This window comes from Catharus ustulatus, chromosome 14, assembly GCF_009819885.2.
Source record: "Catharus ustulatus isolate bCatUst1 chromosome 14, bCatUst1.pri.v2, whole genome shotgun sequence".
Lineage (NCBI taxonomy): Eukaryota > Metazoa > Chordata > Aves > Passeriformes > Turdidae > Catharus > Catharus ustulatus.
This window is the reverse complement of record NC_046234.1, coordinates 6,409,840-6,437,111: the sequence shown is the minus strand read 5'-3', so window position 1 is coordinate 6,437,111 and position 27,272 is coordinate 6,409,840. Positions and strand designations below refer to the sequence as shown.

Below are 27,272 nucleotides of genomic sequence, written 5' to 3'. Positions count from 1 at the left end.
TGTGTGAGTCAACCTCACTGCATTCCCACTGCAAAGCACACATCCTTTTACGTCTGACTTGTAATGACAAAGTCGAGATCCCATTTTTTTCCCACAAAAGGATTTTTATGGCTTGACTCTGTGTGCCAGTAAGCTGCTTCTCCTGTGACCCCTGAGTTGTGAAGAAATTCAATTCGGTTTTGAGTTGGAGAGGCTCCACAGGAGCAGGCAATATCCCAGGATCAATGTGATTCCTAATTAAATCTTAGGAAAGCCCAGAATGATTTGGGGTGGAAGGGACGCGGATTTTTGTGGTTCCAACGCTGTCTCTGCATTTCACTTCTGTTAACACTAGAAGTAACCAGGGAAATGCGGTGGGAAAAGAGAGGTTACCGGGTCATGCTGGTGCTTGGTGATCAGAGAATCCCGGGCTGGTTTGGGTCGGCAGGGACGTTGGAGCCCACCGAGCTGCGGTGGCCGCGCCGGTTCCTGTCGCGACTCGGCGACAGCGGCCCCGCCTCTCCCGCCGCGGTCACGTGCCCGCCCGCGTCACGTGCCGGTGGGCGGGGCCGGGCCGGTCACGTGGCACGGCAGTGGGAGAGCCCGGCGGTCCCGGGCCGGAGCGGCGATCGGAGCCCGCGGTCCTGGTGAGTGTGTGCGGACTCCGCTCGGGGCTCCCTCTCCTCCGTCAGTGCCGACCCTCCTCGGGGCTCCCGACCCTCCGTCAGTGCCGACCTTCCTCAGGGCTCCGCCTGGCTGTTTCCCTCCGTTAGTGCGGCCGCGCCTCGGGGCTGTCCCCGGCAGTGCGGACCCTCGGGGTCCCGCTTGCCCCTGTGGGTGCGGGCCGGGGGCGCTCCCGCCGCCTCAGGTGCGGGCGGACTGGCTTTGGTGGCTCCGCTTTCCCCCCACGCTCCGAGGCTGTCCCGGGCCGTTGTCACCGTGTTCCCGGCGGGGAGGGGTGTGCGGGCGGCTGCGTGCCCTAGACGGGACGGGACGGGAGGATCCGGGCCCCAAAGCACGCCCGGCTCAGCCGCGGTCTCTCCAGCCCCGAGGAGCCCACACAGTGTCCGGTGTGTGAGGGTGCCCGCACCCCGAGGGGGTCGGGGATGCCCCGGGACTTCACCCCCAAAGCGCCTCGCTGGCATCCCGGTGTCCCAGCGCGGTGTCGGGGCCCGAACGGCGTTTCGTGCTCAGCCGCAGCCCCCGGGGCTCAGCGGGGCAGGAGCGGGAGCCGCTCCCGGGGGCCCGGCGGGCGCTGCTTATCGGGGAGCATCCACACCTCGGGCCTCGGCACGCAGAGCTCTGCGCTCGCTTGGCAAAGCCCCGCTTGTGCTCCTGTCAATGGCCAGAGAAAGTCTCTGAGTCACTGAGTTCCTGTTCCAATTCTGAGCTGCTCAGCTCATCCCTCTGAAACACCTTGCTTAGAGTTCAGTCCTGTCACCTTCTCATGGCAGCACTCTTGTGCACGAGCACCTTTTTCTGATTAAAAACATAATGTGGATATTCTAGAAAAGAACTAATAATTGTTGATGATATTTTGGGGTGAAATCTCGCTAATATGAGCAAGAGCAATACAACTGTTGCCTCCCTGTGTTCATGTTCTGAAAGTTGTATGTAAGTAGTGTAAAGTTAAAATCTTAAAATCTTTGGTGCAGTCAGCAAAGGTCGAGTTTCTGTACTTAAATGCTTGTTGAATTGTCTGGCTGGAAATAGGCAAAGATTTGGTAATGTGGGACTTTGTGTGTATGACAATGGCCTGTGTGAGTACAGACACAGTTTGATTAGAAATTAATAATTATAATGTATTTTCTTAGTAGAGAAAAGACCTGAAACTTTTTTTCCTTCCCAGGTGGCAAAACAGGGGAGCAAAAGTTAGCATTATATGTATTTGCTGTCTTACTCTTCTTATTTTTACTGTATAATGCATTGCATGTTGTTCTGCTGAGTACTTTGAGACTAAGCTTAAGACTGAAGAGCCCCCATTGACCTTGGTGTCCTCACATAACAGGGGGTTATAAACTTTATTCTACTTACAGTATTTCCTGTGATTCTTCCGAGAAAACATTAATGTTCTCCAGAAGTCTGACTTCAGGAGGTTGTGGAAAGCCAAGAACGAGTTAAAGGATTCGCTAAGAATTTGTCTCAATACTGTAAAACTCATTAGAAGTGAAGCAGAATGTTTTTAATGTGCTTTTTTTTTTCTTTTCCCCTATGCAGTTGGTATAGAAATAAATTCCCTGAGAACAATTTCCATCCTCTGCTGACCAAGCAAGGCTTGTTAAAGACTTGAGCAACATGAATTACAACCTCTTTGAAGTGTCACATAGCTGTGACATTTATTGCAGATGCACAGTTTCTCTCTCAATCATTAAGCCTCACCTACCCATGGGCCTGTGACACACATCTCCTATCAAGACACACTTTCCAATGGCTCTGTTTGGCCATGAACCCTATAAAACCTCCTTCCCTGTTGGACCCACCTCCTGTGGCACTTTTTGAGCCCAAGGGTGACATGATGCAGCTTTTTCCCTCCCCTGCCCTTTGTTCTTTTCCATAGGTCCCTGCAGACACTGAAGAACAGGCACCTTTTTTCCATTTAATGTAATAAGTAATTCAGCTTTCTGCTTCTATAAATAGACTGAACTAAGTAGTACTTGGCCACTTAGAAATTTAATAAAATCCAAAGGCTGTAATTAAACCTGCGAGATTCTGTTGCTGGTATTTGTGTGGTATTTGCCAAGCTGTGACCTCTTTTAATTTCAGCAGCTGTAAATTCAAGGTAATTATAAACTAGTGAGAACTGCAGCTGTACAGGTAACCAGAAGCATCTGTCTTTCCTGGTTGTGTCCCTATTAATCCCAAAACTGGTACAAAGTGTGTCTGTGGGGCACAGAGCTTTGCTGCTCTGTGATGCCTGGGTGAGCTCAGGTATCAGATGTACCCAGGTGTCTTTTCTAGGGTTAAATGGGACTCTTGAATTCTTACTGGTGTTTTAAGTTCCTCTTTGCAGTACTCATTATTTTAAATTTTCTTTTTTTTTGATAGTGTGGGTTTATGGGTTACTTAAGTTTGACCTCATTGAACCTTATTTCTTCAGATATTTTACTTACAGTGACTGGTGTTAGCCCATCAAAAAACTGTTTAGAGAGGTGAATGAGTGTCTCAGTCACCTTGTGTTTGATCACTATTGAGTTTTCCTTTCCATAGTAAGAAATTTCTGTTGGAAGTTGAAATCACCTCTTTCTATTGCTTCATAGAAGCATTAACTGACTTCCTTCAAGAAAATGGAACTAAACACAGAGCTGGTAACTTGTAAAGAGATCTGACATTTCTTTTGTGTTGTGAAATCCTGAAGTTCTTCACTAATTGATTGTAAAGGTGTTTTATAGATGGAGCAATGCATTGATTAAGAATAAAAGCATTCTTTTTTCTCTAAAACCTGTGTAATCCATAACCTAGCATCTCAGGTCTTTTCAGGACCTCAGCTTCAAGTCTTTTCTCTCTAAGAAAATCCATTATAATTAGAAGGATGTGTCAATGCTAACTTGCACAAACCATTGATGTGGAATATATGGATTGCTGCAGATATTTTGACTTCTGAGTCTATTTTCATGTAAACTTGGGAAAACGTTAACCCAAATGAGGAGAACTAGGATTAAATTGTCAATATTTTTGTGCCTTCAGTGTGTATCTAGTCCTATTTTCAGTCTGCTTGGTCATGGACTTCAGGAGGAAATATGACAAATATAGAAGTTTCAGCCAAATTCTTTCTAGTTTCAGCCAAATTCTTTCTATCTTGAAGCACTTGTAAGGAAGGCAGAGCATCAGAAATGAAATTAATATGACAAGGTAGAATACAGCCTTGGGTTAAATTTAAATTTAACTGGTTGTCCTGGGAATTTTGCAAGGGGAGGAAAAAAGGATTTGTCTATTTAGAGTCAATGTGCATAACCCTGTATTTCCTTCTGAGAACAAGATCTCTTCGGAGCTTCAGGAGCATTGGAAATCCAGAGTTTGGCTTTTGGAAATTTCAGCAAGGCTGTACAGAAAACAGAGATAGAGAATCAGCTCATTAACAATTCAGTGTTAATAATACCATATGACTGAGTCAAGAGACAAGTATTGCTAATTTTTTAAAAGAACAACCTGTTTTTAAAATTAGTATAAAAACTAACTAGCAACAAAGCAAATAAAAATCCATGTCCCCACCAACAGGGAGCTGAGAGTGATGCTCATGTCAAAGAGATCCTTGTCATTCTTAATTGAAAGTCAGAGGACAAAAGGAAGAGACAGTTTGGTCCAACAGATAAAATCTAGTGATGGAAGTTCTGGTTTCAGTCCTAGTACTTCAGGGCCTTGAGGGGTAAAAAAGGAAAAAGAAATTCTAATTCTTTTTTCCTTACACCTTTATGGTTATTGTTTGAGTTACAGCCTCTTCCAGAATAGGGTTTCCTCTGCTGTGTTTATGAATGAACAGCAGAATGGCAAGGAAACAGACTGAGAAAATGGAGGAAGCACTTTGTCCATAGAAACTGTAATCATAATAGATATGAAAAGAAATTTAATGTTATTTTTACATATTTAAACAGTTGGGTTTTTAATGTGTTGCTGGGCATTTTGCTGCTGTTAACTGTAACCAGTGCTAATTCAGTGTACTGTGAGTGTGGCTGCTGTTTGTTTGACAGAGAACCTTTAGCACTGTATCCTGGTTTTGTAAAAATGGATATTATTGTACTTGCAGCTGGAGTCTCTTAAACCAAAGCACAGGCGAGGCAGCCAGGAGCTCAGCAGGTTTTCTCTGGCTCACATCTCTCCTCCAAGGCAGCACCTTGCCAACCTTTGATTATTTTAGACAGCAGCTCACAGCCAAAGTGTCTCCTTACTTTATTTTTGTTGTCAAAGTGCAGTACCAGGGCAGTTCAGGTTGGTCATGTACCTGAAATGCTTTTAAATTCACATCTCTCCAAACCTTACTGCAGGGCAGATTGATGCTCTCTGTGATGTCTGATTGTAATCCCATGTGCCTGGTTGTGCTCACAAAGTTCCCTGTAAGCCAAGTGCTTTTTTCAGCTTTATTTATATTTCAGGCTTGTGGGAATGTTGGTGTGTTCTGACTGGAGTTACAACGCTGTCCTTGTCTGCTGGGTGTGGCCTGAGCATTCCTTAGGGAAGAGCTGGGGGAAGCACAGGGGATCACGTTTCAATGGGATGGCAGGAAAACAAGGGTTTACTTAGGTAACTCAGTGGTTTTCAAAGTATTTTGTACCTCTGAGTGTGCAGATCAGCCTGAGAAAGGAAGTGTTGTATGAAATTTGTTTAAAATATACTCTCCTGTTGGTTGATAATTCTTGTGATTGTTCTACATTTCTGTAATGTGTGGATATTTACACACAAATATTGAGTGTTTCTGATAACTCAGCTGTTCTAAGAGCAGGGGAGAAGTGAGATCTGTAATAACTCCTCAGGTAGAGTTGTCTTATTTCTGTTCTTAGCAGGGATGAGATGTAGTTCATCTATTGGAAAAGTCAATATTCCCAGTTTTATACTTCTCTCACTGCTTGTTAATTAAGTTGAACATTTAGTTTTTGTGCATCAGGGAGATAAACCTGTTTCTAGGATGAAACTTCCTTGTATTCTTACATGATTTGTGGCACGTCTCAAAGTGAAAGCAGAACCCTTCAGGCCCTCTGTAACAGGGAACAGTCTGGAAATGTCACCATGGAGCAGGAAAAATTTATTTTACTAAACATCAATGTAATTGAGTTTTCCAAGATAAGTCCTCAGGGTAAGAAAACAAGTTAAGCTTGTGCTTCACTTCAGTTCCTCAATTACTCATCAGATTTTACTGCTGTTTCTATTGCTCCCAACAATAACTGTGATAATTTTCCTGGTCACTAACCTCTCTGTCAATGAAACCTTGCATTACTTTTTTTTTAAATATTAACAAAAATGTGGAGATTTGCTTTTTGTACCCCCTTTCCCCCTCAGTCACTTAACAGTTTATGCATTGAGCAAAAGAAGGCCTTTTCATTAGTGTTATTTTTACAAATTTCATTTAGGTTCAGTAGTTTGGGTTTTTTTCTGGGCTTGTTTTTATGAGCAAAAATAGTTATTAAATTTTTCAGAGGAGAAGAAATGAAACCTTTCTGAATGAGGTGGGGCAAAAAGCTTGATTTGCTTCCTGGGCTAATTTCAATGTCACTTTGTTTTTGCAAACAGAGGATAATGTATGAGAGAGACACGAGGAAAAGGAGTTACCAGCTGTGGCTGATGTGCCATTCTCTTGTTTTCAGCATTCCAAGAGTTGCTGTCCCTCTCTCTCTCCTGCTTCTCCCTGTAATTTAATATTTCACACCAGTGAATCACAGCTTGCTGCATGTAATTAAATGTTCTGCAGTGTAACCCAAATCAAATAATAGATGTCTGAACACTTTCCCTTTTTGAAAAGTCCTGGGAATAAATGAAGTTTACCATTCTGTTGATATCTGCACGAATTTTGACATCTACCAGAGTTACATGTGGTGAAGTTCCTCTGTTAAATCCTAGAATCCCAGAATGGTTTGGTAACTCCTTTCATTCCATGGGGACTCCTTCCACTACACCCCTGTTTTCATTTCAATCTCTGTGAACTTCTTTAGGAATTAATGTCCTTGATTGTTTTTAGCCACCAGCAATGAGAAGACCTGAGTAGAAGTTCATGATGGAGGCTGAGTCCGTGGCCATCGGCGTGGAGGGGATGACCTGCAACTCCTGTGTCCAGAGCATTGAGCAGCACCTTGGCAAGATGAATGGGATCCATAACATCAAAGTAAGGGACTCTAACACTGCTTCTGCAAAGGTTTGCATGGCAAACAATGAGAAATTGTGCTCAGAGAGGAAATAATGTAGGAAGAGTTTATTTTCTGTTTCTTGGCAGGGTGTTGTTGGAGGTCCATTGGTGGTTTTCTGGTAAATAACAGAAAAACAGGTGCTTGCTGCACTGCAGTGGGAGTTAAGTCATTGTTGCTCTTAATTAATTTTCTGTTTTACAATTAATTAAGTATAATGAAGTAATGGGGAAAGAAAAGGCAAGAACAGGATTTGTCCTAATCCAGGCTTTCTTTGCCTGACTTAGTTTTAACTTTTCTCTTAGCTCAGAGAGCAACACTGTTACTCTTTCTTCTGTCATGGACAAAATACTGGACTGTAGAATATTCCAGGGTGAGCTGATCATCCTTGCAGAATACATAATTTTAGAGTTTTCATAACAGTTTTAATAATGGAAGTAATTTAAAAGTTGGGAGACTCATGGATTTTGTGACCCAGCCTGTGGTAGAAAGAACAGTTCTAACAACAGAACTGGAAAAGTTTATTTATTTAGTATCTGTGTTCTGAAAACATCCTGTTACATTCTGAAGTTGTTGATTTTACTCTAAAGAAAATAATATTTTCCTGGTTTTATCAACAGTTAACTCCTGTTGTAATGGAGATATCTTAGGTGAACACTTCCCTTCCCAGAACTGGGCCCAATTTTAATTTGGGGTGTGTGTGATCATTGTCTGGAGCTGGTTTTGCAAGACCCATTGTGGTGCACTTTTCCTGCAGAGCTGGTGCTGCACAACTCAGAGCAGTTTCTTTTGGCCTGAAATAGGTGTTTGTGTATAGAAATTTTGATGAAAAGCAGCAAAATTTAGAAGACAGGTGATTTTTCATCTTCCTTCAGCTGTAAAGGAGCTTTAATGTGAGTCTGTGCTGTGACAGCAGAGCCCTGGAGCTCTGAGCAGCCCCCTGTGCATGGCCAGATAAATCACTGGGTATCTGCAAGCATGAGCCAGGTAAAGGCTAAAAGCAGCCTGTGAAATAATACCCCCCAAAATGATTTCAGAATCTTCTCTTTATTCTAACAAAATATGTTATTTTATCAGTCCTGTGTTTTCTCAGGTAATTCTGTGACTTTGGATAGGATAAAGAGATCTATACAATGTGCATCCCCAGTGTCTTTTACATAAGGACTGAAGTAGGTTTTCAAAAGGACAGCATTAAGGCTTTTGTATTTAGGGTTTTAGGTAAATCCCTTATGCCAAAGCTGAATGGTATTTCAAAAGATACATTGCAAAACCTTAGTCTGAGTAAAGCAGGACTCTTAAGAAACTTTAAGATGCCATATTTAGTAATTATCCTTTTTACAGCATCAGAGCTTCAGTCTTGGCAGATCAGTTGATTCAGAAAATTCTCTGGGAAGAGTAAAACAGGGTTTTATGTAGTGATTATGAATTAGATCAGCAAGGGACATGAATGTTAGATGACTAATTCAGACAAACAGCTGCTTTTAGGTTATTCTGCAATGAAGCCAATGCCTATGTTGCTAATTCTGCTAAGGCCCATAATTGGGACAGAAATGAGGAAAGGTGGTTCTTAAAATGATTAAACTAATAAAATTTAATCATGTCTGTGGTCTTTAGGTTGTACCTTTGCCCAGAGGAAAGATAGAATTGAATTGATAATGTGTTGGGCCTCTGGCAGGCATTGCTTTTTCCTTTTGGAAACTGTACTTGTTGTGTTTGATATATCATCTGTTGGGAGCAAATTAAATTGAGGCTGTGTGTACCATCAGATGGGAAAGGTTATTACCAAATGAGGATGTCTCTGGGTCACCCAAATGTACAGAGATAGGAAAAACAGCTTCTTTAATGTTTGTCACACATCAGGTGTCTAAAATGAGTTTTGGTGAAGTTTGATGCAGGTTTTTTCTCACAGCAGGTTACCAGCCTGTGCCTCCATTGCCTGGCAATGCTGGGCTCCTTTTCACTGCCTCTTAAAGCTGTGGGTTTTTTCAAAAAGTGTTTTCTTCCATCCTTGTAGCCTGAGGGCACTCACTCCTAACTGCATTAGAATTACTGCAACTGATTCGAATTTCTTCTGTGGGCTGTTTTGCTGCTGGGGTTGAATTGGGTTAGTCATCCCAATTCAAGTGAATTTGGCTCTGGAAGTTTCATTAAGTGCCTTGGTGCTGTCTGGATGTTGCAAGGAGAAGTGGCCAGACAGCCTCCTACAGGATTCTGGAGCTGGGAGTGGGGCTGGCATCTGTTCTCTCCAACCCTGTTGTTGCACAGGAGAGCAGGAGTTCCTCAGTGGTGGCTTTGCTCTTTGAGGTGAATAGTGAAGGTTATACTGGACAAGTGTTGCTGATCTTTACAAGTGAAAGCAGTTTGTAGTCTGGTGCAGAATCAGTTCCCAGCTCTTTGTGTTGCAGTTTGCTCAATTGCTTTGTTTATCCCCTCAAGGTCTCTCTGGAGGACAAGAACGCCGTGGTCATCTACGACTCCAAGCTGCAAACCCCAGTGACTCTGCAGGAAGCCATCTGTGACATGGGATTTGATGCTACCCTGGCTGATTCAAGCCCACAACCTGTTCTACCTGACACAATTTTCCTCACCCTCCCTGCCCACTCAGCCCTAACGCCCAGGCAGGTTTGTGCTGCGCTGCTGAGGAACAAAGGAATTGTGGATGTGAAAGTGTCCTCTGATCAAAGAACTGTAGTGGTGAAATTCATCCCCTCCATCACCAGTGGCAAGCACATTACCCAGATGGTCCCAGGAGTAGATTTGAACATCACTGTGCCAGAGGTAACACCTGGAGCTTGGGAGGATTCCAGCTGGAGCCAGGGGAGCAGCGCTGTGCTGCGCCTGAAGGTCGATGGCATGACCTGTCACTCCTGCACCAGCACCATCGAGGGGAAGCTTGGCAAACTGCAGGGAATTCAGAGGATTAGAGGTAAAACCTTAGTGTGTTTTTATGTAAATGAAGCTGGCAAATTGCAAGGAATTCAACAGATTAGAGCTACAACCTTAGTGAGTTTTTATGTAAGGTTGGCCGTGCTGTTTGTCCTCTGATGGCGTTGCAGGTTTTGGATGAGATATCTGGGTGTGACAGTGACTCTTTGTGGGACTGGGAACTTAATTACGTCTTTCATGTGGACTAGAAATTAAGAAAGGAGCTCATATTGTGAGAAGGATGTGACTGTTACATGTGTAATGGTGTTCAGTGGTTGTTGTACATTTCGTAGGGAGCCTGGAGTAGTTGTGTTCCATAATTTTATTACCAGTTATAGAAATTTCTAATAACCAAGGTCTTTGAAATTGTAATTAATAATCATCTTTTCTGTCCAATTAAAAATCTGAAAGCCAAGACCAGCTTACTGGTATAGTTAGCTTTGGGATAAGTGTATTGCCATAGACCCCAAAACAAGGATAAACTCAGTAAGCAGCAGTGATGTCATTTGTGAAAATCCTAGGGGAGGAGCAAGAATTTGAGGAGGAGTTGAAGATTGTTGTGGTACTAGACAGAAACTGATTGAAGAACTAAGTTGTTTGATCTTTACCAAACCAATGAAATCTCCTTTCTGTTGCAGTTACATTTCTGACCATTTAAAGTGTTGCTGGAAAGCTTTGACAAGATCCTGTGATGTGCTTATTATGCTTAAGGCAGTGACACACACTTATTTTATTGATTAATTTCCAGTGTCCCTGGACAATAAGGAAGCTGTTGTTGTCTACCAGCCTTCTCTAATCACAGCAGAAGAAATAAAACAGCAAATTGAAGGAGCAGGTTTCACAGCAGCCTTCAAAAAACAGCCTAGACCCCTGAAGCTCAGTGGGATTGACCTGGAGAGGCTGAGGAATGCTCAGCCCAGAAGCTCTGAGGCATCACAGAGGGAAAACTCCAGCTCAAAGACAGCTGTGTTCAGAGTTGAGGGGATGCACTGCAGTTCCTGTGTCCTCAACATCCAGAGCTCCATATCAGCACTGCCAGCAGTGACGAGCGCCGTGGTTTCTTTAGAGAACAAATCTGCTGCTATAAACTACAACCCAAGCTTAATTAGCACAGAGCAGCTGAGAAAAGCTGTGGAGAATGTGTCTCCAGAGACGTTCAGAGTTAGCCTTCTTGAGGAGCATGAGAACCTGACACTTGTCCCCACGCTGGTGTCTCCACTGAAATCTGTCCCTGCTTCCAAAGAGCCCATCCAGCCCCTCACTCAAGTTGTTGTGATCAATATTGAGGGCATGACTTGCAGCTCCTGTGTGCAGTCCATCGAGGGAGTGCTGTCTCAAAAGGCAGGAGTGAAGTCTGTCCATGTCTCTCTCCTAAATGGAAATGGGACTATAGAATATGACCCACTCCAAACAAGCCCAGAAGACTTGAGGTGCGCGATAGAGGATATGGGATTTGATGCATCTTTTCCAGGTAATGACATGTGAAACTTAAATTAAATTTAATTAAACTTAAAATTTGCAACTTAAATTTACAAGGATAGTGCAGTTATGTTTAGGATTTGGTACCACCCAAGATGAGATTTAGAATCTGACATACACTTTGTGCTTGCCAAGAGAAGTTTTATATCTGAGATTATTAAGGATGATGTGCACATCCTTTAATACATCAGAATGACTCAAATGATTGAGATGTCTGGCAATGTAAATGTGTCAGATAAATGCTCTTTTGTGTTAATAGCTGAAGAAGTGATTGGGTGCTCACATTTAATCCTTTTCACCCTGTTCCTGCACAAACAGAGCATCCCCTGAATTGCTGCAAGGAGCCTGTCATTCCAGAGCCCTTCTCTAAGGTTAAAAACATGGGTTTTGCTTATGAAATATGGACTTGCTTACAAGTTCAGCTTTGTGCTCCAGGTAAAGTCAGTAAAACTGTGTGTAAAACTAAGGTTGCAACACAGAGGTTTTGCTTACTAAAGGATGTGCAACAAAACAAAGACAGAGGAAAGGCAAAAGGAAAAGTAGTAACAAGCCAGTAAGTTAATCAGTGGCCCACCTTTGTCTTGTTTTCTTTTGCTGACTCTGAACTGGCAGAGGGGTGCTTGGATCAGACTGACAAGGTGTGTGCAATCACATTTCCACTTCTAGTCTCAGTGACCAGCAGTGTGTCACAGCAGATCACCCCTCCCTGCACTGGCTGTTCAGTGTCACAAACTGCAATCTCCTTTCCAGCAAAGGCAGAGCTCCCTGTGGCCAAAGCTCAGCCCTGCCCTGAAGCACAGCTGGACTCCCACAAGCCTGAGCCACCCTCCAAAGTTCCAGCAGCCCACCTTGGCAGGCAGGAGAGCAAGACCATCTCCAAGTGCTACGTGCAGGTGACAGGAATGACGTGTGCCTCGTGCGTGGCCAACATCGAGAGGAATCTCAGAAGGGAGGATGGTGAGATGTCAGTGTGGTCTGTTACATTGCCAAGCATTTGTTTGGAGAATCCATCTGGATTTTGCAGTGTATTTAAGGGATGGGTTGTCAGGACAGATGTTCCTCTTGCCTCTGGCCCGTAGGGTGGGAACAGGGACATCCTTGCTGCTTTATGGATGTGCTGCCCAGACACTGCTGTTGCAAAAGCAGCAGCTGAGTGCTCCAAAGAATATTGGGATCAAATAGGGATCCTTTTGAAGGTAAAGCAGCTCTTTCCTGCTGGAGGAAGGTTTCCAGGTGTGCAGCTGAAAGGCAGAAGTATGCTTTAGGGAGCTGTGAGAAGGGACAGTGTGAGTGGATTAAAGGGACACAAGTTAATTTTAGCTCTGCCAGTCAGGGCAGTGGTGTCTGTGATTATATTTGCAGGAACAAACGGCTGCAAGGCTGGGATGTAACAGAGTCATTAATGCAGATTGTGTTTAATTATTGTAATGAAGATGGATGGGTTTCAAGTCAGCCTGGATTTTATTTTTTTTCATCCTAGAAAATGGATGAATCTAAATCCTCCCAGTGCCCAGTAGGATTGCACTGTTAGTTCTGTCCTTTCTCATACAGGTTCTCCTTAAAAAAGGCTTCCAGAAATGGTAAATGCAGATCAGAGAAAAATGCATCACTGGGTTTTAGAAGAACTTATTTTAAAAAATAGATAATTTTTTTATATAGCATGGACAGAATGTTTGTAATTAGACTGTTAAAGGCATGCTGCTCATCTGTCACACCTGCACTGAGGTGCTGGTGTGGCTTCCAAACATGAGGATGTTTTTCTTCACATAAACACAGAAGCTTTCCCAATTTCAATTGTGTTGTGCCCTCATATTACAATAAATCCTAAGCCTGATCTGCTACTCATATGTTTTGTTTCCTAGGAATCCACTCCATCCTTGTTGCCCTGATGGCAGGGAAGGCAGAAGTGAGGTACAACCCTGCTGTCATTCACCCTGCAGCTATTGCAGAGCTCATTCGGGAGCTGGGCTTCGGAGCCACCGTGATGGAGAACTGTGGGGAAGGAGATGGGATTCTGGAACTTGTTGTAAGCTGATCATTAAATCCAGCCATCCTCAGCTTTTTATTACTTTTTGTTTGTTAGATAGTGTGTTAGTGTCTACTTCTAGAGTTTAATCTTGTAATAGAGGTTAATTTATTAAAAATGAAATATAAGTGTACATCAGGTATGTATCTGAAAATGCAGAGAAATATTCCTGTGTTTTTCTATGTGGTCTTCCTGTTGCCAGAATTTATCTTTTTTTTTTTTCTTTTTGAAGCTGAGTGTAGCTCAATGTCCCCCAGCTCTGAGACTGAACATCCATCAGAGCTTTAGCAGGGCTTAATAACCTTGTCCCCGTGCTGTGCTTCCTCCAGAAGGGTTGGAGGGGGCCCTGAGCACCATGATTTTGTGGGAGACATCCCTGCCCATGGCAGGGCTTGGAGCTGGGTGGTCTCTAAGGTCCTTTTCAGCCCAAACTATTTTTTGATTCTACAGTTTTCACACCCCAGATCAAAGCAGTAAATAATGCAGCATAGTCACAAGCACTTTTCCTCCTTGTTAAGATGCTTTTGGCAGGTAACCTGTGCTTTGCTAACAGGAAGGAACCTTTATTTTACAGGTGAGAGGGATGACCTGTGCCTCTTGTGTGCACAAAATAGAATCCACCCTCATGAAGACCAATGGTGTCCTGTACTGCTCTGTAGCTCTTGCAACCAACAAAGCCCACATTAAATATGACCCTGAGGCCATTGGTCCTCGAGATGTCATACAGGTCATAAAGGTGAGTTTCATGTAGGTACCAAGTCTCCTAAAATGTCCTGTGTCCTAGGAAGGGTTACACACCCCAGAAGTAGAAGGAAAGGCTGTTAAAGCCAAAAAATTGGTCTCTCTCTTTCCATCTTATTTCTTCTTTGTGCAGGTTTCTGCAGCTAATTTGTGTGTTCTGGCTTAAAAATACTCTGTTACAACTTTGCATAAGTTTTTAAAAATTAATACTGTGGAAGCCAGGTCATGATAGATTTGGAGATACCAGCTATAGGTTTGTAGAAAAAGCACACATTTATTTAAAAATAAAGTGCTGTTGCAGGTGAGAGGTGAAATAAGTTTCTCAGCTTTCTCCTTCAGTTTCTCAATGTCTGTGCTTTAGGAAAGCCACATTTTAGAGTAGTGTTTTGCTCCAGAAAGGTTAATTTCTACATCAGATTGTTTTCTCTTTTTAAAAAGAAACTAAACAATAGTAACAGATGACAGTAACTAAATAATAACATTTTATATCAGAAATGTTAATTAAGTTAATCAAAGCTAAGACTGATACCATCAGTAATTTGGCAATAACTGAGCACAAAGTGCATTTTAGAACTGACTGTTCTCTTTATTATTCTGCTTTTTTTTTTCCCTTAGGATTTAGGTTTTACTACTTCCTTAGTCAAAAAGGATAGATCTGCCAGTCATCTGGATCACAAACAGGAAATCAGGCAGTAAGTATTCCTGAATATTATAAGATTCCATAAACATCTTTGATTCTTCTTTGTTACTCAGCCATCAATTTGATTTTTTTTCTGTGACTCTGCAGACTTGCAACTTAAAATATTCTCCAGCACTTGACTGCAATACAAGTTTTATTCCTTTTTTTTTTTTTTTCTCTTTTTAAATCTGAGGTGGAAAAGGTCTTTTGTGGTGAGCCTGGTTTTCTGTATCCCTGTGATGGGGCTGATGATTTACATGATGGTGATGGACAGCCAGCTCTCGGATGCCCATGCACATCACAACATGAGCACTGAGGAGATGGAGGCCCTGCACTCCTCCATGGTCCTGGAGTACCAGCTCATGCCAGGATTGTCTGTCATGAATTTCCTGTCATTTTTATTTTGTGTCCCTGTACAGGTGAGTGGGGTTATGACAACTCCTCTTTGTTGGGCTTAAATGCTCAAATTGGAAGGTGATGAAGAAATTAAGTTTGAGAAGTGAATGCAGTTATGCTGATGCAAAATAATTTTGCGGTCCTTATGTGCTTCTGCTTTCTATGTGCTGTTGCCAAAATAATGAGTGCTGGGGACTCTAAAGAGCAGGGCAGGCTGTGGAGAGCTGCTGTGCACCTGAGGCATCTCCTGAATCCCACTGGGAGGGCACTGGGAATACCTGAGAGTGCTGTGGGAAGATCACAGCTGGGATTTTGTTCAGGGAGAGAGACAAACACCACAAATGAACTGGAAAAGCTGCTGCTGTGTGTTAGAGACCTGTGAAATGCCATTGCAGGTGTTCGGGGGGTGGCACTTCTACATCCAGGCCTCCCGAGCACTGAGGCACAACACAGCCAACATGGACGTGCTGGTGGTGCTGGCAACATCCATTGCCTTCCTCTACTCCACCATCATCCTCCTGGTGGCCATGGCTGAGAGGGCCAAAGTGAATCCTGTGACCTTCTTCGACACCCCCCCGATGCTGTTCGTGTTCATCTCGCTGGGCCGCTGGCTGGAGCACGTGGCAAAGGTGAGCAAAGCACAAACCAAGGCACTGGGAATAATTTCAGAGTCTTGTGAACCTTGTCAAAACATCCCCTTCAAAAGCTTTGCTGGGTTCTTTTAACCTTCTGTGTTGTGAAATAATCTTTAATAACTGAACTAATAAAAGTTTGACTTAGTAGCAGACTGTTTGTAGAAAGTGTTGTCTTAAAAGGGTAAATTGCAACACACAGTTGTCATTTACCCAGCTTTTTTTTTTTTCAATAGTATAGTCAGAAAAATATGAAAATTATTATTCTAGGGTAAAACCTCAGAAGCACTGGCAAGACTAATTTCATTACAAGCTACTGAAGCTACTATTGTTACCTTGGGCCCTGATAACGTTCTGTTAAGGTATCTTGCTTTATCATTTGTTTTTTCTGTTCCTTTTTTGTTGTATATGTGCTTAATTCACAGAGAAATTTTACTACTCTATCAAACTGTGAAGCAAATAACTTCAGATTTGCTGGCAGATAAAAATATTAAAATGCAGAATTAACAATGCTCTGCTTTGGTTTATTGGTTTGTTACTGAATTTTTTTTTTCTGCGATAAGACAATTAGTGGATTTTCTTAACTGGAAAGTAAATAAAATTATTATAAAATCGGCCATTTCAAGAGCACTATGACTTTTTTGTGATCATTTTTTAATGCACTAATGCCAGCCAGTGGGGTTGTGCTTTGTGTGTAGTGCCAGCTCCTTTTCTTGGGTCACTGCAGTTCCAGTCTCTTACAAAACATTTGCACCATTCCAGTGAGGAACAAGTGGATGTGGATCTGGTTCAGCGAGGGGACATTGTCAAAGTGGTCCCTGGAGGCAAATTCCCAGTGGATGGCAGAGTTATTGAAGGACACTCCATGGTGGATGAGTCTCTCATCACAGGTCAGCATTTGCTTTCTCCAAGTGCAAAAATCTCTGTGGAGAGGAAGTCAAAGGTGATGTTTTCCCCCTTGTTAGGAGCTGGCAGCTGTCCCAAAGGTGCTTGTTTCAGCAGTGTTGTGTCTGTTGTTGCCCTTTTCTCAGGTGAGGCCATGCCTGTGACCAAAAAGCCTGGCAACACAGTTATTGCAGGCTCCATCAACCAGAACGGGACCCTTCTGATCTCAGCCACCCACGTGGGAGCTGACACCACCCTGTCCCAGATCGTTAAACTCGTGGAGGAGGCCCAGACCTCTAAGGTAGAGTATCTTCCAGTTTAACACTTGAGGTTTGCTGTCTCATGCAGGCACCAGCACACCACATCACTGCAGGGGTGGCTGGGACTGCTTAGATTTGAATTGCAGCTGCATAATGAATTGTCTTGCTGAATAAGGACTTTGGTCCTGTCTGCTGAGCCAAGTCTCATCCTCTTATTAAGTAAATGTGTAATTATGAAGGGTGGCAAGCCAAGTGTGCTGCGAGCAGCAGCTGTGATTCTTTTCTTCTGTGCCTTCAGACACAAACATGATGGTGCTGAGTGATGTTTCTCCTTCCCAGGCTCCCATCCAGCAATTTGCAGACAAACTTAGTGGCTACTTCGTTCCTTTTATTGTGGCTGTCTCTGTGGTTACCCTTCTTGCCTGGATTATAATTGGGTTTGTGGATTTTGAAATAGTGGAGAAATATTTTCTGGTAAGTACATCTCCTTAAACATCTTCTGAAATATTTAATAAACAACCTTACAATTCTATTAAACTGCAGTAGTTCCCTTTCTGGATTACCCTTGCAGGCACTTGCTGACTATTACTGCTCTTGTTATTACATTTTTTACATTAGGTATTTTTTTATATTGTATCACGCCTGCGTTTATACTTAGAGAGAATCCACAGTAATTAATCAACTCTTGTAAGTTCAGATTTTAAAAAAAGTTAATTAAAAGAAGTAAATATTAAACATCAAAAATTTCCCACCATCCATTCCTCCTCTGTGGGAAAAAGAAGTCCCTCCTGTGACAAACTCCAATTATGTATGTGGCTCTGTGTAAATTGGCATCAGTGGAATTCATCCTCATTAGAAATTCCAGAGGAGTGTCAGGATCCCAACTTGGACTTAAAGGTTGCTTAGATCACAGGGTTTTGTGTTTCAAAACTATCTCTAATGAGAATTTCCCAGTTTCAAGGAAAACCATCTTCATAGGAGATTAAAAAAAAAAGGCATCTTAGTGTATATATTTTTGATAGTGTCTTTTATTACAGTGCATCATTAAAGGGTTGTAGCATGTAACACATTTAGGAAAATGTGTTAAAACAGTTGAGGGTAGATGCAGTATACAACACAAGTTGGTTAATTAATCATTACTCATTCATCTTAGGTTTTGCATACTTTGTGCTCTACTTTACTATTAATATTCAGCAGATATATAAGCAGATGTTTCCAACCTCCAAGACAATGTGTAGCTAAATGTGGTTTTTCCTTTGATTTCTTCCCTGCCCCACTGCCCTCCATGCAGGGCTACAACAAGAGCATCTCAGCAGCAGAGGTGATCATCCGCTTCGCCTTCCAGTGCTCCATCACCGTGCTGTGCATCGCCTGTCCCTGCTCCCTGGGGCTGGCCACCCCCACGGCCGTCATGGTGGGCACGGGCGTGGGCGCCCAGAACGGCATCCTCATCAAAGGAGGGGAGCCCCTGGAGATGGCACACAAGGTGGGCATGCCCCAAAGAGGTGGGAGTGTGCTGCCAGATGATGGGATGTGCTGGTGGGTCCTGCATTTTGGCCACAATAACCCCCTGCAGCATTACAGGCTGGGGAGGGTGTGGCTGGACAATGCCCAGGAACAAAGAGACCTGGAAGTACTGATGGACATGAGCCAGCAGTGTGCCCTGGTGGCCAAGAAGGCCAATGGCATCCTGGCCTGTATCAGGAATGGTGTGAACAGCAGGAGCAATGCTGAGGCCACACCTCGAGTGCTGTGTCCAGTTCTGTCCCCTCAGTTTAGGGGGGGCCTTGAGACGCTTGAGCGCGTCCAGAGGAGGCAGCGAGGCTGGGGAGGGGCTGGGAACACAAACCCTGTGAGGGGCTGGGAACACAAACCCTGTGAGGAACAGCTGAGGGAGCTGGGGTTGTTTATCCTGGAGAAAAGGAGACTCGGGGGTGATCTTATCACTCTACAACTTTCTGAAAGGTGGGTTTGGTCAGGTGAGTTTGGTGTCTTTCTCCAGGCAGCACTGACAGAACCAGAGGACACAAGGGAAAATTAGGTTGGATATCAGGAAAAAGTTTTTCGCAGAAAGAGTGATAAAGTACTGGAGTGGTCTGCCCAGGAAGATGGTGGTGGAGTCACCATTCCTGGATATGTTTAAAAGAAGACTGGATGTGGCACTTGGTGCCATGGTCTAGTTGAGGTGTTAGGGCATGAGTTGGACTCCTTGATCTTGAAGGTCTCTTCCAACCCTGTGATTCTGTGAATTCTGTGTTAGGTGATTGCTCTGTGTTCAGAATTCGGTTAAAGTGGGAGCTTCTCTAAGGAATCTGCACCTCCATGCTCAGTTCATTGTTGAATCTTGCTGCTTTCCTGCAGGTGAAGGTGGTTGTGTTTGACAAAACAGGGACCATCACCCACGGCACTCCAGAGGTGATGCAGGTGAAGTTCCTGGTGGAGGGGAACCTCCTCCCTCGTCACAAAATGCTGGCGATTCTGGGGACAGCAGAGAGCAGCAGTGAGCACCCCCTGGGAGCAGCCATCACAAAGTACTGCAAAAAGGTGAGGGCCTCCCTCACAGCCTGCTCTCCCCTGGGGAAGAGCCTCTCTTGCAGGACTTCATCAGTACCACAAGACTGTTCATGCAGATTGAGTAGTTGCTGTGTTTAGTTGGGAAAACTGAAAATTGTGGAGCCACATAAATCACACTGTGTTTGAGGCACCATTCAGACCTAGATTTTGGTGATGATTTCCCTCCTCTTTGTTCAACTGCACTTTTATTTTGTGGGCTTTATAATTGCATCATTGCTTTTATATACTTTTAAATTTCATCAGTTTTCATTCTCTTTTTGTAGGAACTGAACTCAGAAACCCTTGGGACATGTACAGATTTTCAGGTAGTTCCAGGCTGTGGCATCAGTTGCAAAGTCACCAATATTGAAGCATTACTCTACAGGAAAAACAGAATGGTTGAAGAAAACAATGTTAAAAATGTGACACTTGTGAACATTGAGGAGAATGCAGATGAATCAGTGCAGCCTGCTTTGATCATTGATGCTGAACTACCAAGTAAGTTAATTTTGGGTTAGAGAGTAAAATGGACAATTTTTGCTTGTGTCTTTAGGATCCTTAGGAATGAAGTCACTTGTTTCTGCCTTGGAGAACTGGGCTGACATCAAGGCACACATTAGTTGTTCATTGGTTTATTTGTGCTCACACATCACTCAGAACACTTGCGTTAAATACAATTTCAAGTTGCATGTTGAATATGGGACTGGAAAATCAGGAGTTGTCTGTCAGCTCTCTCTGGCTTTGCTTTGCTTCATCCCAAGTTACAATTTCCCAAGTTACCATTAGCCAAAATTATGTGTACTTGCATAGCTGATCAGAAAGCTCACTCTTATGTCTTTCAACTCATTGAGCTGTTCATAGAAATCAGAAGCACTGACAAGGTGACTTGTCCTTTACTGTCCTTTACCTGTGGTTTTTGGCCCTCTGGCATGGGGTGATTCCCCAGGACTGAAGAAGTGCTGGTGTCTCCCTAGTGAAGGTCACATGAAGAGATGGTAGGGCATAAAGTATTGAAGAATTCTTAATTTCTGTTTGGATTCCCTGGTTATCCACATGATGGTAGCATTGTGTTTTGTTCCTTCAGCTCCTGTGACCTCTCAGAAATACTCAGTTCTCATTGGGAACAGGGAGTGGATGACCAGGAATGGCCTCCAGGTGAGGAATGAGGTGGACAAAGCCATGATGGAACATGAACGGAGAGGCCGCACGGCTGTTCTGGCAGCTGTGGATGGTGAGTTCAGGGCTGCTGCTGTGTTCAGTTTGGTTGCCACTAAATGTCACATCAAACATCACATACATAAAGATTCCTAAGCAGTCATGTCATAGCAACTACACCTGAAGCAGGGGAGTGGGATGGAAAGAGATAATTAATTAGTTTTACAGCGCTTTCTTACAGAAAAGGCTCTTCCTGCCTTTCTTAGCTGACAGGAGAGTTGGGCATAATGATGCAAGGCAAAGGCTTCAAAGAAAGCAAAAGGGGAAAAAGGAGAAAAAAGGAGTTTCTTTTTCATTATAGTTATACAGTCCATGCTCTGTATTGCTTTAAACCTTGCTATACCAATACCTGTTCTCATCCCACTTCTTACTGTCAGGATGAACTGGTTCTGGAACTGGTCTTACTGGGGGGAAAAGTTACTTTTTTTTCCTAAATTAACAAAAGTCTTTAATACGAACGCTTTGTTTCTGATTTCAGGAGTGCTCTGTGGCTTGATAGCTATTGCAGATACTGTGAAGCCAGAGGCTGAGCTGGCAGTGCACACTTTGAAGAGCATGGGGTTAGAAGTTGTCCTCATGACCGGTGACAACAGCAAAACAGCTCGGTCCATCGCCTCCCAGGTGGGCTGGTGGCCTGTGCCTGGGCTGGAGCTGGCTGCAGCAGGGAGGGAGCTGTGGCATGTTCATATTGCTGGTGGCTGCTCTGCTCTGAAAGATGGTAGTTCAAAAAAAATTTGGAATAAAGAATACAAGGACTTTTTGAATGGAAGTAATGTCAGCTGTGAATTCAGAGCTGTTCTCATATCATCAGCTGGGTTTTCTCTTTAGCTCATGAGGGTTAATATGGATTTCATTCTTCCTAGCCACATCATTCCAGGCAGGAGCTTTGACAGCTGCTGGAAAAACTGTGTTCTGTCTCTCTGTCAGGTTGGCATCACCAAAGTGTTTGCAGAGGTTCTCCCCTCTCACAAAGTGGCCAAAGTGAAGCAGCTGCAGGATGAAGGGAAGCGGGTGGCCATGGTTGGAGATGGCATCAACGACTCCCCAGCCCTGGCCATGGCCAACGTGGGAATTGCCATTGGCACGGGCACGGACGTGGCCATCGAGGCAGCTGATGTGGTTCTCATCAGGGTAAGAAATCAGAGTTTGAGGGAGCTGGAGGAGGGGTCGGAATGCCCAGGATGTTTAGGGTGATGCAGGGGTGCACAGTCTCCATCAGCTGGAGAACTGGAGCAGAGCTTGTCTTCACTGTGTTTAGTGCAGTGATCATCCCATGAAGGAAACTTCCATGTTTTCTGGGTACTGCACATTTTGGGGTAATTAAAGTTTGAGAGTGGCAAAGGAAGACAAAATGACGTGTCCTTTGGAAAACATAAATTACATTTGGGTGACACACCAGGGCTACAGGCACTTCTTCTTACACATCAGCAACTCCCTGGTAGATTGTGGTCAGTGTTTGGAGCTGTCCTGGGAGGTGGATGGTTTCTGGATTATGATGGATTGGCACTGAGCAGTGCACTACAGCCAATGCATTGTAGTGAGCTGTGAAAAAGGACTATGAAGGCACCACCTGTGTGCTTTCTGTTTCTCTGGCTTCTCCAATAAACATTTTTACTTACAGGATGACCTTATGGATGTGGTTGCAAGCATAGATTTATCCAGGAAAACTGTGAAGAGGATCCGGATCAACTTTGTCTTTGCTCTAATTTATAATCTCATTGGAGTTCCCATAGCTGCAGGTGTGTGAGTGCTGCCTGCACTAATTGGATTGGGTCAGTGAGTAGAGGGTTGCAGTGATTTACTGTTGTGTGGGAGAGTTTCCATTGTCTTTATTTCTGGCTGTCAGGAAGGGCAGAGTTCTCTGCCTGGGGACGTTGCAGTGGAATATCTGTGAGCTGTCCTCCTCCCACACTATGGCTACTGTGGATGTGCTTAGCACATCAAAATAGCTTCAAGATAAAAGGTTTATTGAAAGAGCTTGATCCTGTGAACAAGCAGTTTTATTGCAGGGTGAGCAGGACATGCCACCTCTGAGTTTCAGACTGAAGTTCTTGTTGAGATAAGCCACAAATCCTTCTGTATTAAATATCAGTCATTTAAACTAAAATCCCATTTACTAATTAAAAACAACTAGCACTAGACAGTCTGTGTGAAATTATATCTATTAATATATGAATAATGCCGTGTTCCTGCTCTGAACATACTGCTGGTGTGATTTTCTAGGTGTCTTCCTGCCCATTGGTTTGGTTCTGCAGCCCTGGATGGGATCTGCAGCCATGGCTGCCTCCTCAGTCTCTGTTGTGCTTTCTTCTTTGCTCTTAAAAATGTGAGTAGGATCAGCCTTGTGGTTTGTAACTTAGATTTGAAGCTCAAACCTTTTACTTCATGTGACTGAAAATAAATGTGGAGCTGTGAGAGATCTTGAAAGCTTTTGAAGAACAGTTCAGGCGAGTGTGTTAAGCAGACAGTAGTGTTTAAAAATGTAATTTCTAATGTGAAGATATGTACAAATCACAAATGTTCAGAATGGGAAATTGCTTAATGGTCTTTGTGTGTTTGTTGGTCAAATTATAAATGCCTCTGCCTTGTGCATGATCAGTTTCTATCCACACTTCAGTGTACTTCAGCTCCAGAGGTATTGCTATATTTTCGTTTTTTCTATCCTTAGGTACCAGAAACCAAGTTCAGAGAAGCTGGAGTTCCGTGCCCGTGGTCAGATGAGACCCAAGAGCCCCTCAGAGATCAGTGTCCACGTGGGGATCGATGAGAGTGGGCCTGGCTCCCCCAAGCTGAGCCTGATGGATCGACTCATCACCTACAGCAGAGCCTCCATCAACTCCCTGCTCTCAGACAAGCGCTCCGTCAACAGCGTCGTCCTCGGCGAGCCAGACAAGCACTCGCTGCTGGTGGGGGATTTTGGAGAAGAGGATGACACAGCCTTATGAAATCTTGCTCCTCCCGCTCCCACTAAGGCAAAACAAAAAGAGCCCGAAGTAAAAAACACAACCAAAAGAGCTGTTGTGAGGTCTGTGCATGTCCTGGCCCTTGGGGAGGTCTTCTGGATGCATTTCTTCTTCAGTGTAGAGGTAGTTTGTGCAGTGACTTCCCAGGGTCTTTTTGTGGTTTTTAATCTAGATTTACCAAAAATATCTGTGTGGGGATGTTGATGCTCACAAACAGGGCTGTTCCCCCTTTCTATGGAACTTGCAGTATAGCATTTATTTTGGCAAATTGTCAAAATACAATTAAGGAAGCAGAAACTGATTTTCCAGCCTTGTACCAGGCTATTTTATGCATAGTGGAATTCAGTACTGTGTTAAAAAATTGGGAATTTGCATCTTGCAAAATCCTGAAGGTTCTGTTTGCAGAGAGATGTGCCTTACTTCAGAACCCTCTCACTCCCACAGCCTGCCTTCTGCCAGAAATGGGTCCTCTCAAATGCCTTTTCTCACTGTCAACATCTGGTTCCAGCTTTTCACACTCCAGGCTTCAAATCATCTCTGTGGGATCTGGATTCCTGTGTGGCAGAAAACGGGAAAGGTTTGGGGCTGTACCCACACTGTGCTCTGCACATCCTGCCCCAGGACTCTCCTGCCCTGAGACTGTGCCTGAAGGTTGTCTGGGTTGGGAGGTTTGCTCATTCCCAACCTCTCCTAAGCCAAAAACTGCTGCAACACCTGAATGCACTATCAGTGTGAGATGGTGGTAGCCAAAGTGTTCAGCTTTAGGAAGGAGCAGTGCTCACCACCACGATCTACTGGCACTCCTTCAATGAGCCAGTGGAGTTTGTCACAGACTTTAAAGTCTTTACAGTTCAGGCTTTGCTTGTGAAGTGCTGTGTTCTAGGAATGGCCCAGCATCACTGCACTGGTTGATCCAAAGCCCCTCTGCTTGGTCTGTGCAGAGCCAGGCATGGTGAATTCAGACAGTTGTCATTTGTTGCTGAACTGCGATATCAAAATGCAGCTTTTGATCATGAAATCATGAATATCAAAAATATCTTCAGTGAGATGCTCATCAGCAGTAGCTGGTTACCTATTTGCTACTCACTGAACCTTGCTCTCCCCAGCCACTGCTGAGGCACTCCTTGGCAGCAATTGCTGGCTTTAATAAATTCAATAATGTTGAATTTCATTATCAAGTGCAGTCCATGGTGTAAATGTGTACCAGTTGTGCTTGTAGAGGAGAAATACTCATTTTGGTGAAGACAAAGAGATTCTCTTTAATGCTCTGCTTTTTAACTCAAAGCCTGATGTCAGGGCATAGATTGTGTATGTAAAAGTCCTGAGTAAACAGCTCTTGCATTTTATGTGAGAACCACCAGAAAAGTCCCATTGTGTGAGAGCCAGAAGAGCTGTGCTGGGAGATGTGTTGTTGGGAAATCAGGGTACCTGTATTGCAATGAGAGCAGTATCATGTGCTGCTCGTTCAAGAAACAAAATATTTCTGTAGCAGGATTTGGTTTCTTACTATCTCTACATGAATATAAAGTATTTTTATAAATTAGATTACACCTGTATGTGATATGTGGTGGTGTTGCATGCTGAGACACATCACTGCACAACCATTCCATGAGGTTTTGTTCTCAGTTTGCAGAAGCAGAGCTGTTCTTACAAAGCAGATCATTACCCAAAGCTGTTTGATCGTGTTAGGATGGGTTTTAGTACTTCACAATCATGCAAATATTTCAGTTGCTTTGTTTATTCACCCTCCTTTTCTGTGTTCTTGGCACGTTGTGCAGGTGGAAGGGAGGTATTTACATGCTCCTGTCTGTGCTGTGGGTGGTCTCATCACTCCTTCAGCTGGGAGTTCCAGTGCTGGTTGGGGAGTGGATGGCATGAAATGACACAGCACACTCCCACTGCAGGAAACAGGGAGGTAATCCAGGCTTGAGTTCCTGGTTAGTAAATAAAGCAGCATTAAGAACTTGTTAAACAATTTCCAAATATATTTTTAGAGCACTTTGCCTTCAACCTTTTGTTGTGCTGTGTAGGTTGAATGTTCATGGCTTTACCTCCAACTTTTTCCCAACATGTTTTTTTTGGGGGGCTTTATCTTTTCTGTGAAACTCAGTGTTTGATCCAGGTACAGCAAAAGTAAGATTTTTTTCCCAAACCAGGACACTTGAAGAGGTGCAGGATAATGATTAGGGACTAAGGAACAGCAGCTGCTGGCTGGGAGGGATGTGAGAGCAGCTTGTGGGGACAGCCAGAGGATCAGGCTCTGGGTAGAGGAAATAACTGAGCCTAGGTGGGGTGGGGGCAAGGTGGTTGTGATCAACTCAGATTTTTGAAAGCAGGTTCTCTGTCCAGCACTCCCCAAAGGTGAAGTAATGACTTTTAGGATGTTTATCTTGTGATTAAAATATTACAAAAGGTGCTTTACATTGAAGAACCAAAATCCCATTCAGTTTGAATGTACAGTGCAAGTGCAAGTGTGGGAGCTCAGTGTTTTCCCAAATGTAAATGTTTTAATGTGTAAATAGGTTGCTTCTGTTGAAGACAGTTTGGATTCAGAAATTTAAAGTATCACTTGGAAAACACTCAGTTACAAACAATATTGTATTACTCCTTTGTCTGTTTTATTGTTTTCTGTGTCTAGCTATTTATAAACCTGTGCTCTATTTAATAAAAAAGTACATATGCTCCAGGCTTTAAAAGTTACTCTTTGAATCTTACCAAACTTACTTTTAGATGTTCAAAACACTTGAAATTTTATGCAATAAAAAAAAAAAAGAAAAAAAGAATGTGAAGTTGCCAGAACACAATGGAAGAAGGAAAACACTTCTATTTATTAAAAACTGCACTTTTTTTTTTTTTTTTTTTTTTGTTAGAACTTCCACCAAAATGTCTTAAACTAGAGAACTTTTGTTATTCAGTTTTAGGGATGAAGAATGGAGAAGTGAGTGCTGGTTGGAATGTTAATGTAGGGCTGTTACAGTTCTTTGCATCTCAAAACATGTTGTCTCACGTTTCCTATTCTTTAAAGACTGTGCCTCCATCATTCTAATGGCAATTATAAGCTCTGTAATAAAAATGTAGCATCCCAAGGCTCTTTTAAATCATGTTCTTTCATCTCCTTTAAATATTTGTAGCTGTCTCAGCAAAAGGCCAAGGATGGGGGGTTAGGTGTCATTCCAGCTCTGCTAAACACAACCTTGAGCAAACACTGAGCCTGTAGAGCTGGGGCAGGTGGGGCTGGTGAAAGTTGGGAAATTGTGGAATAATCTCATGTAGAAGCATCCCTGTGTTAGCAAATGGGGAACAGCAGAGGCTGCTGGAGGTCACAGAGTCAAAACCTCTCCCAGCAGAGCCAGAGCTGCTCCCCCAGGACTGAGGTTTGCAACATCTCCACACTCTTTGGGCAGGCTGCTCCAGGAGTAACTCACTTTACAGTTAAAAAAGGGGTTTCTTGTGTTAGGGTGAAAATTCCCATATTTTGGTTGGTGCCAATTAACCCTGGGTGTTACTGAGCGTAGTCAGGTTCAAGTTGTATCCAAGTGTTTCCAAGATGAAGAATTTTGCTTTTCCTTAAGACACAGCCCTGTAATTTCATCCTCTAGGACTCTCAGGCCTAGTGTGCCCCATCAGGTGTGGAAACCTACAGTTTTAGCACTTGTGGTTTGGAAAATGCAGGGTTGTTGCACAAAAATAGTAATCAAAATATTTGGGCCTG

At 43.5% G+C, this 27,272-nt stretch overlaps 1 protein-coding gene across 1 annotated transcript; it reads left to right on the top strand.

The window, feature by feature from the left end:
- Positions 1–541: 541 nt before the first annotated feature.
- Positions 542–26,658, top strand: ATP7A (ATPase copper transporting alpha). The gene is made up of 23 exons (XM_033072428.1): positions 542–626; positions 6,644–6,787; positions 9,243–9,732; positions 10,480–11,202; positions 11,961–12,167; positions 13,073–13,236; positions 13,811–13,972; positions 14,593–14,669; positions 14,850–15,075; positions 15,448–15,681; positions 15,955–16,046; positions 16,447–16,574; positions 16,716–16,870; positions 17,169–17,303; positions 18,121–18,315; positions 19,191–19,373; positions 19,667–19,880; positions 20,467–20,613; positions 21,076–21,218; positions 21,525–21,728; positions 22,219–22,336; positions 22,821–22,923; positions 23,266–26,658. Exons 2-23 carry the CDS (start codon positions 6,677–6,679, stop codon positions 23,540–23,542), a joined length of 4,488 nt encoding a protein of 1,495 aa, XP_032928319.1. The 5' UTR covers positions 542–626; positions 6,644–6,676; the 3' UTR covers positions 23,543–26,658.
- The last annotated feature ends 614 nt before the right edge of the window (positions 26,659–27,272 follow it).

Bases quoted from the DNA above. Each gene is read 5' to 3' on its own strand.
- ATP7A (XM_033072428.1), top strand. From the start codon at position 6,677: ATGATGGAGGCTGAGTCCGTGGCCATCGGCGTGGAGGGGATGACCTGC. The intron at 9,733-10,479 runs GTAAAACCTTAG...ATTAATTTCCAG, and splicing joins GGGAATTCAGAGGATTAGAG to TGTCCCTGGACAATAAGGAA. The intron at 16,575-16,715 runs GTCAGCATTTGC...CCCTTTTCTCAG, and splicing joins GGATGAGTCTCTCATCACAG to GTGAGGCCATGCCTGTGACC.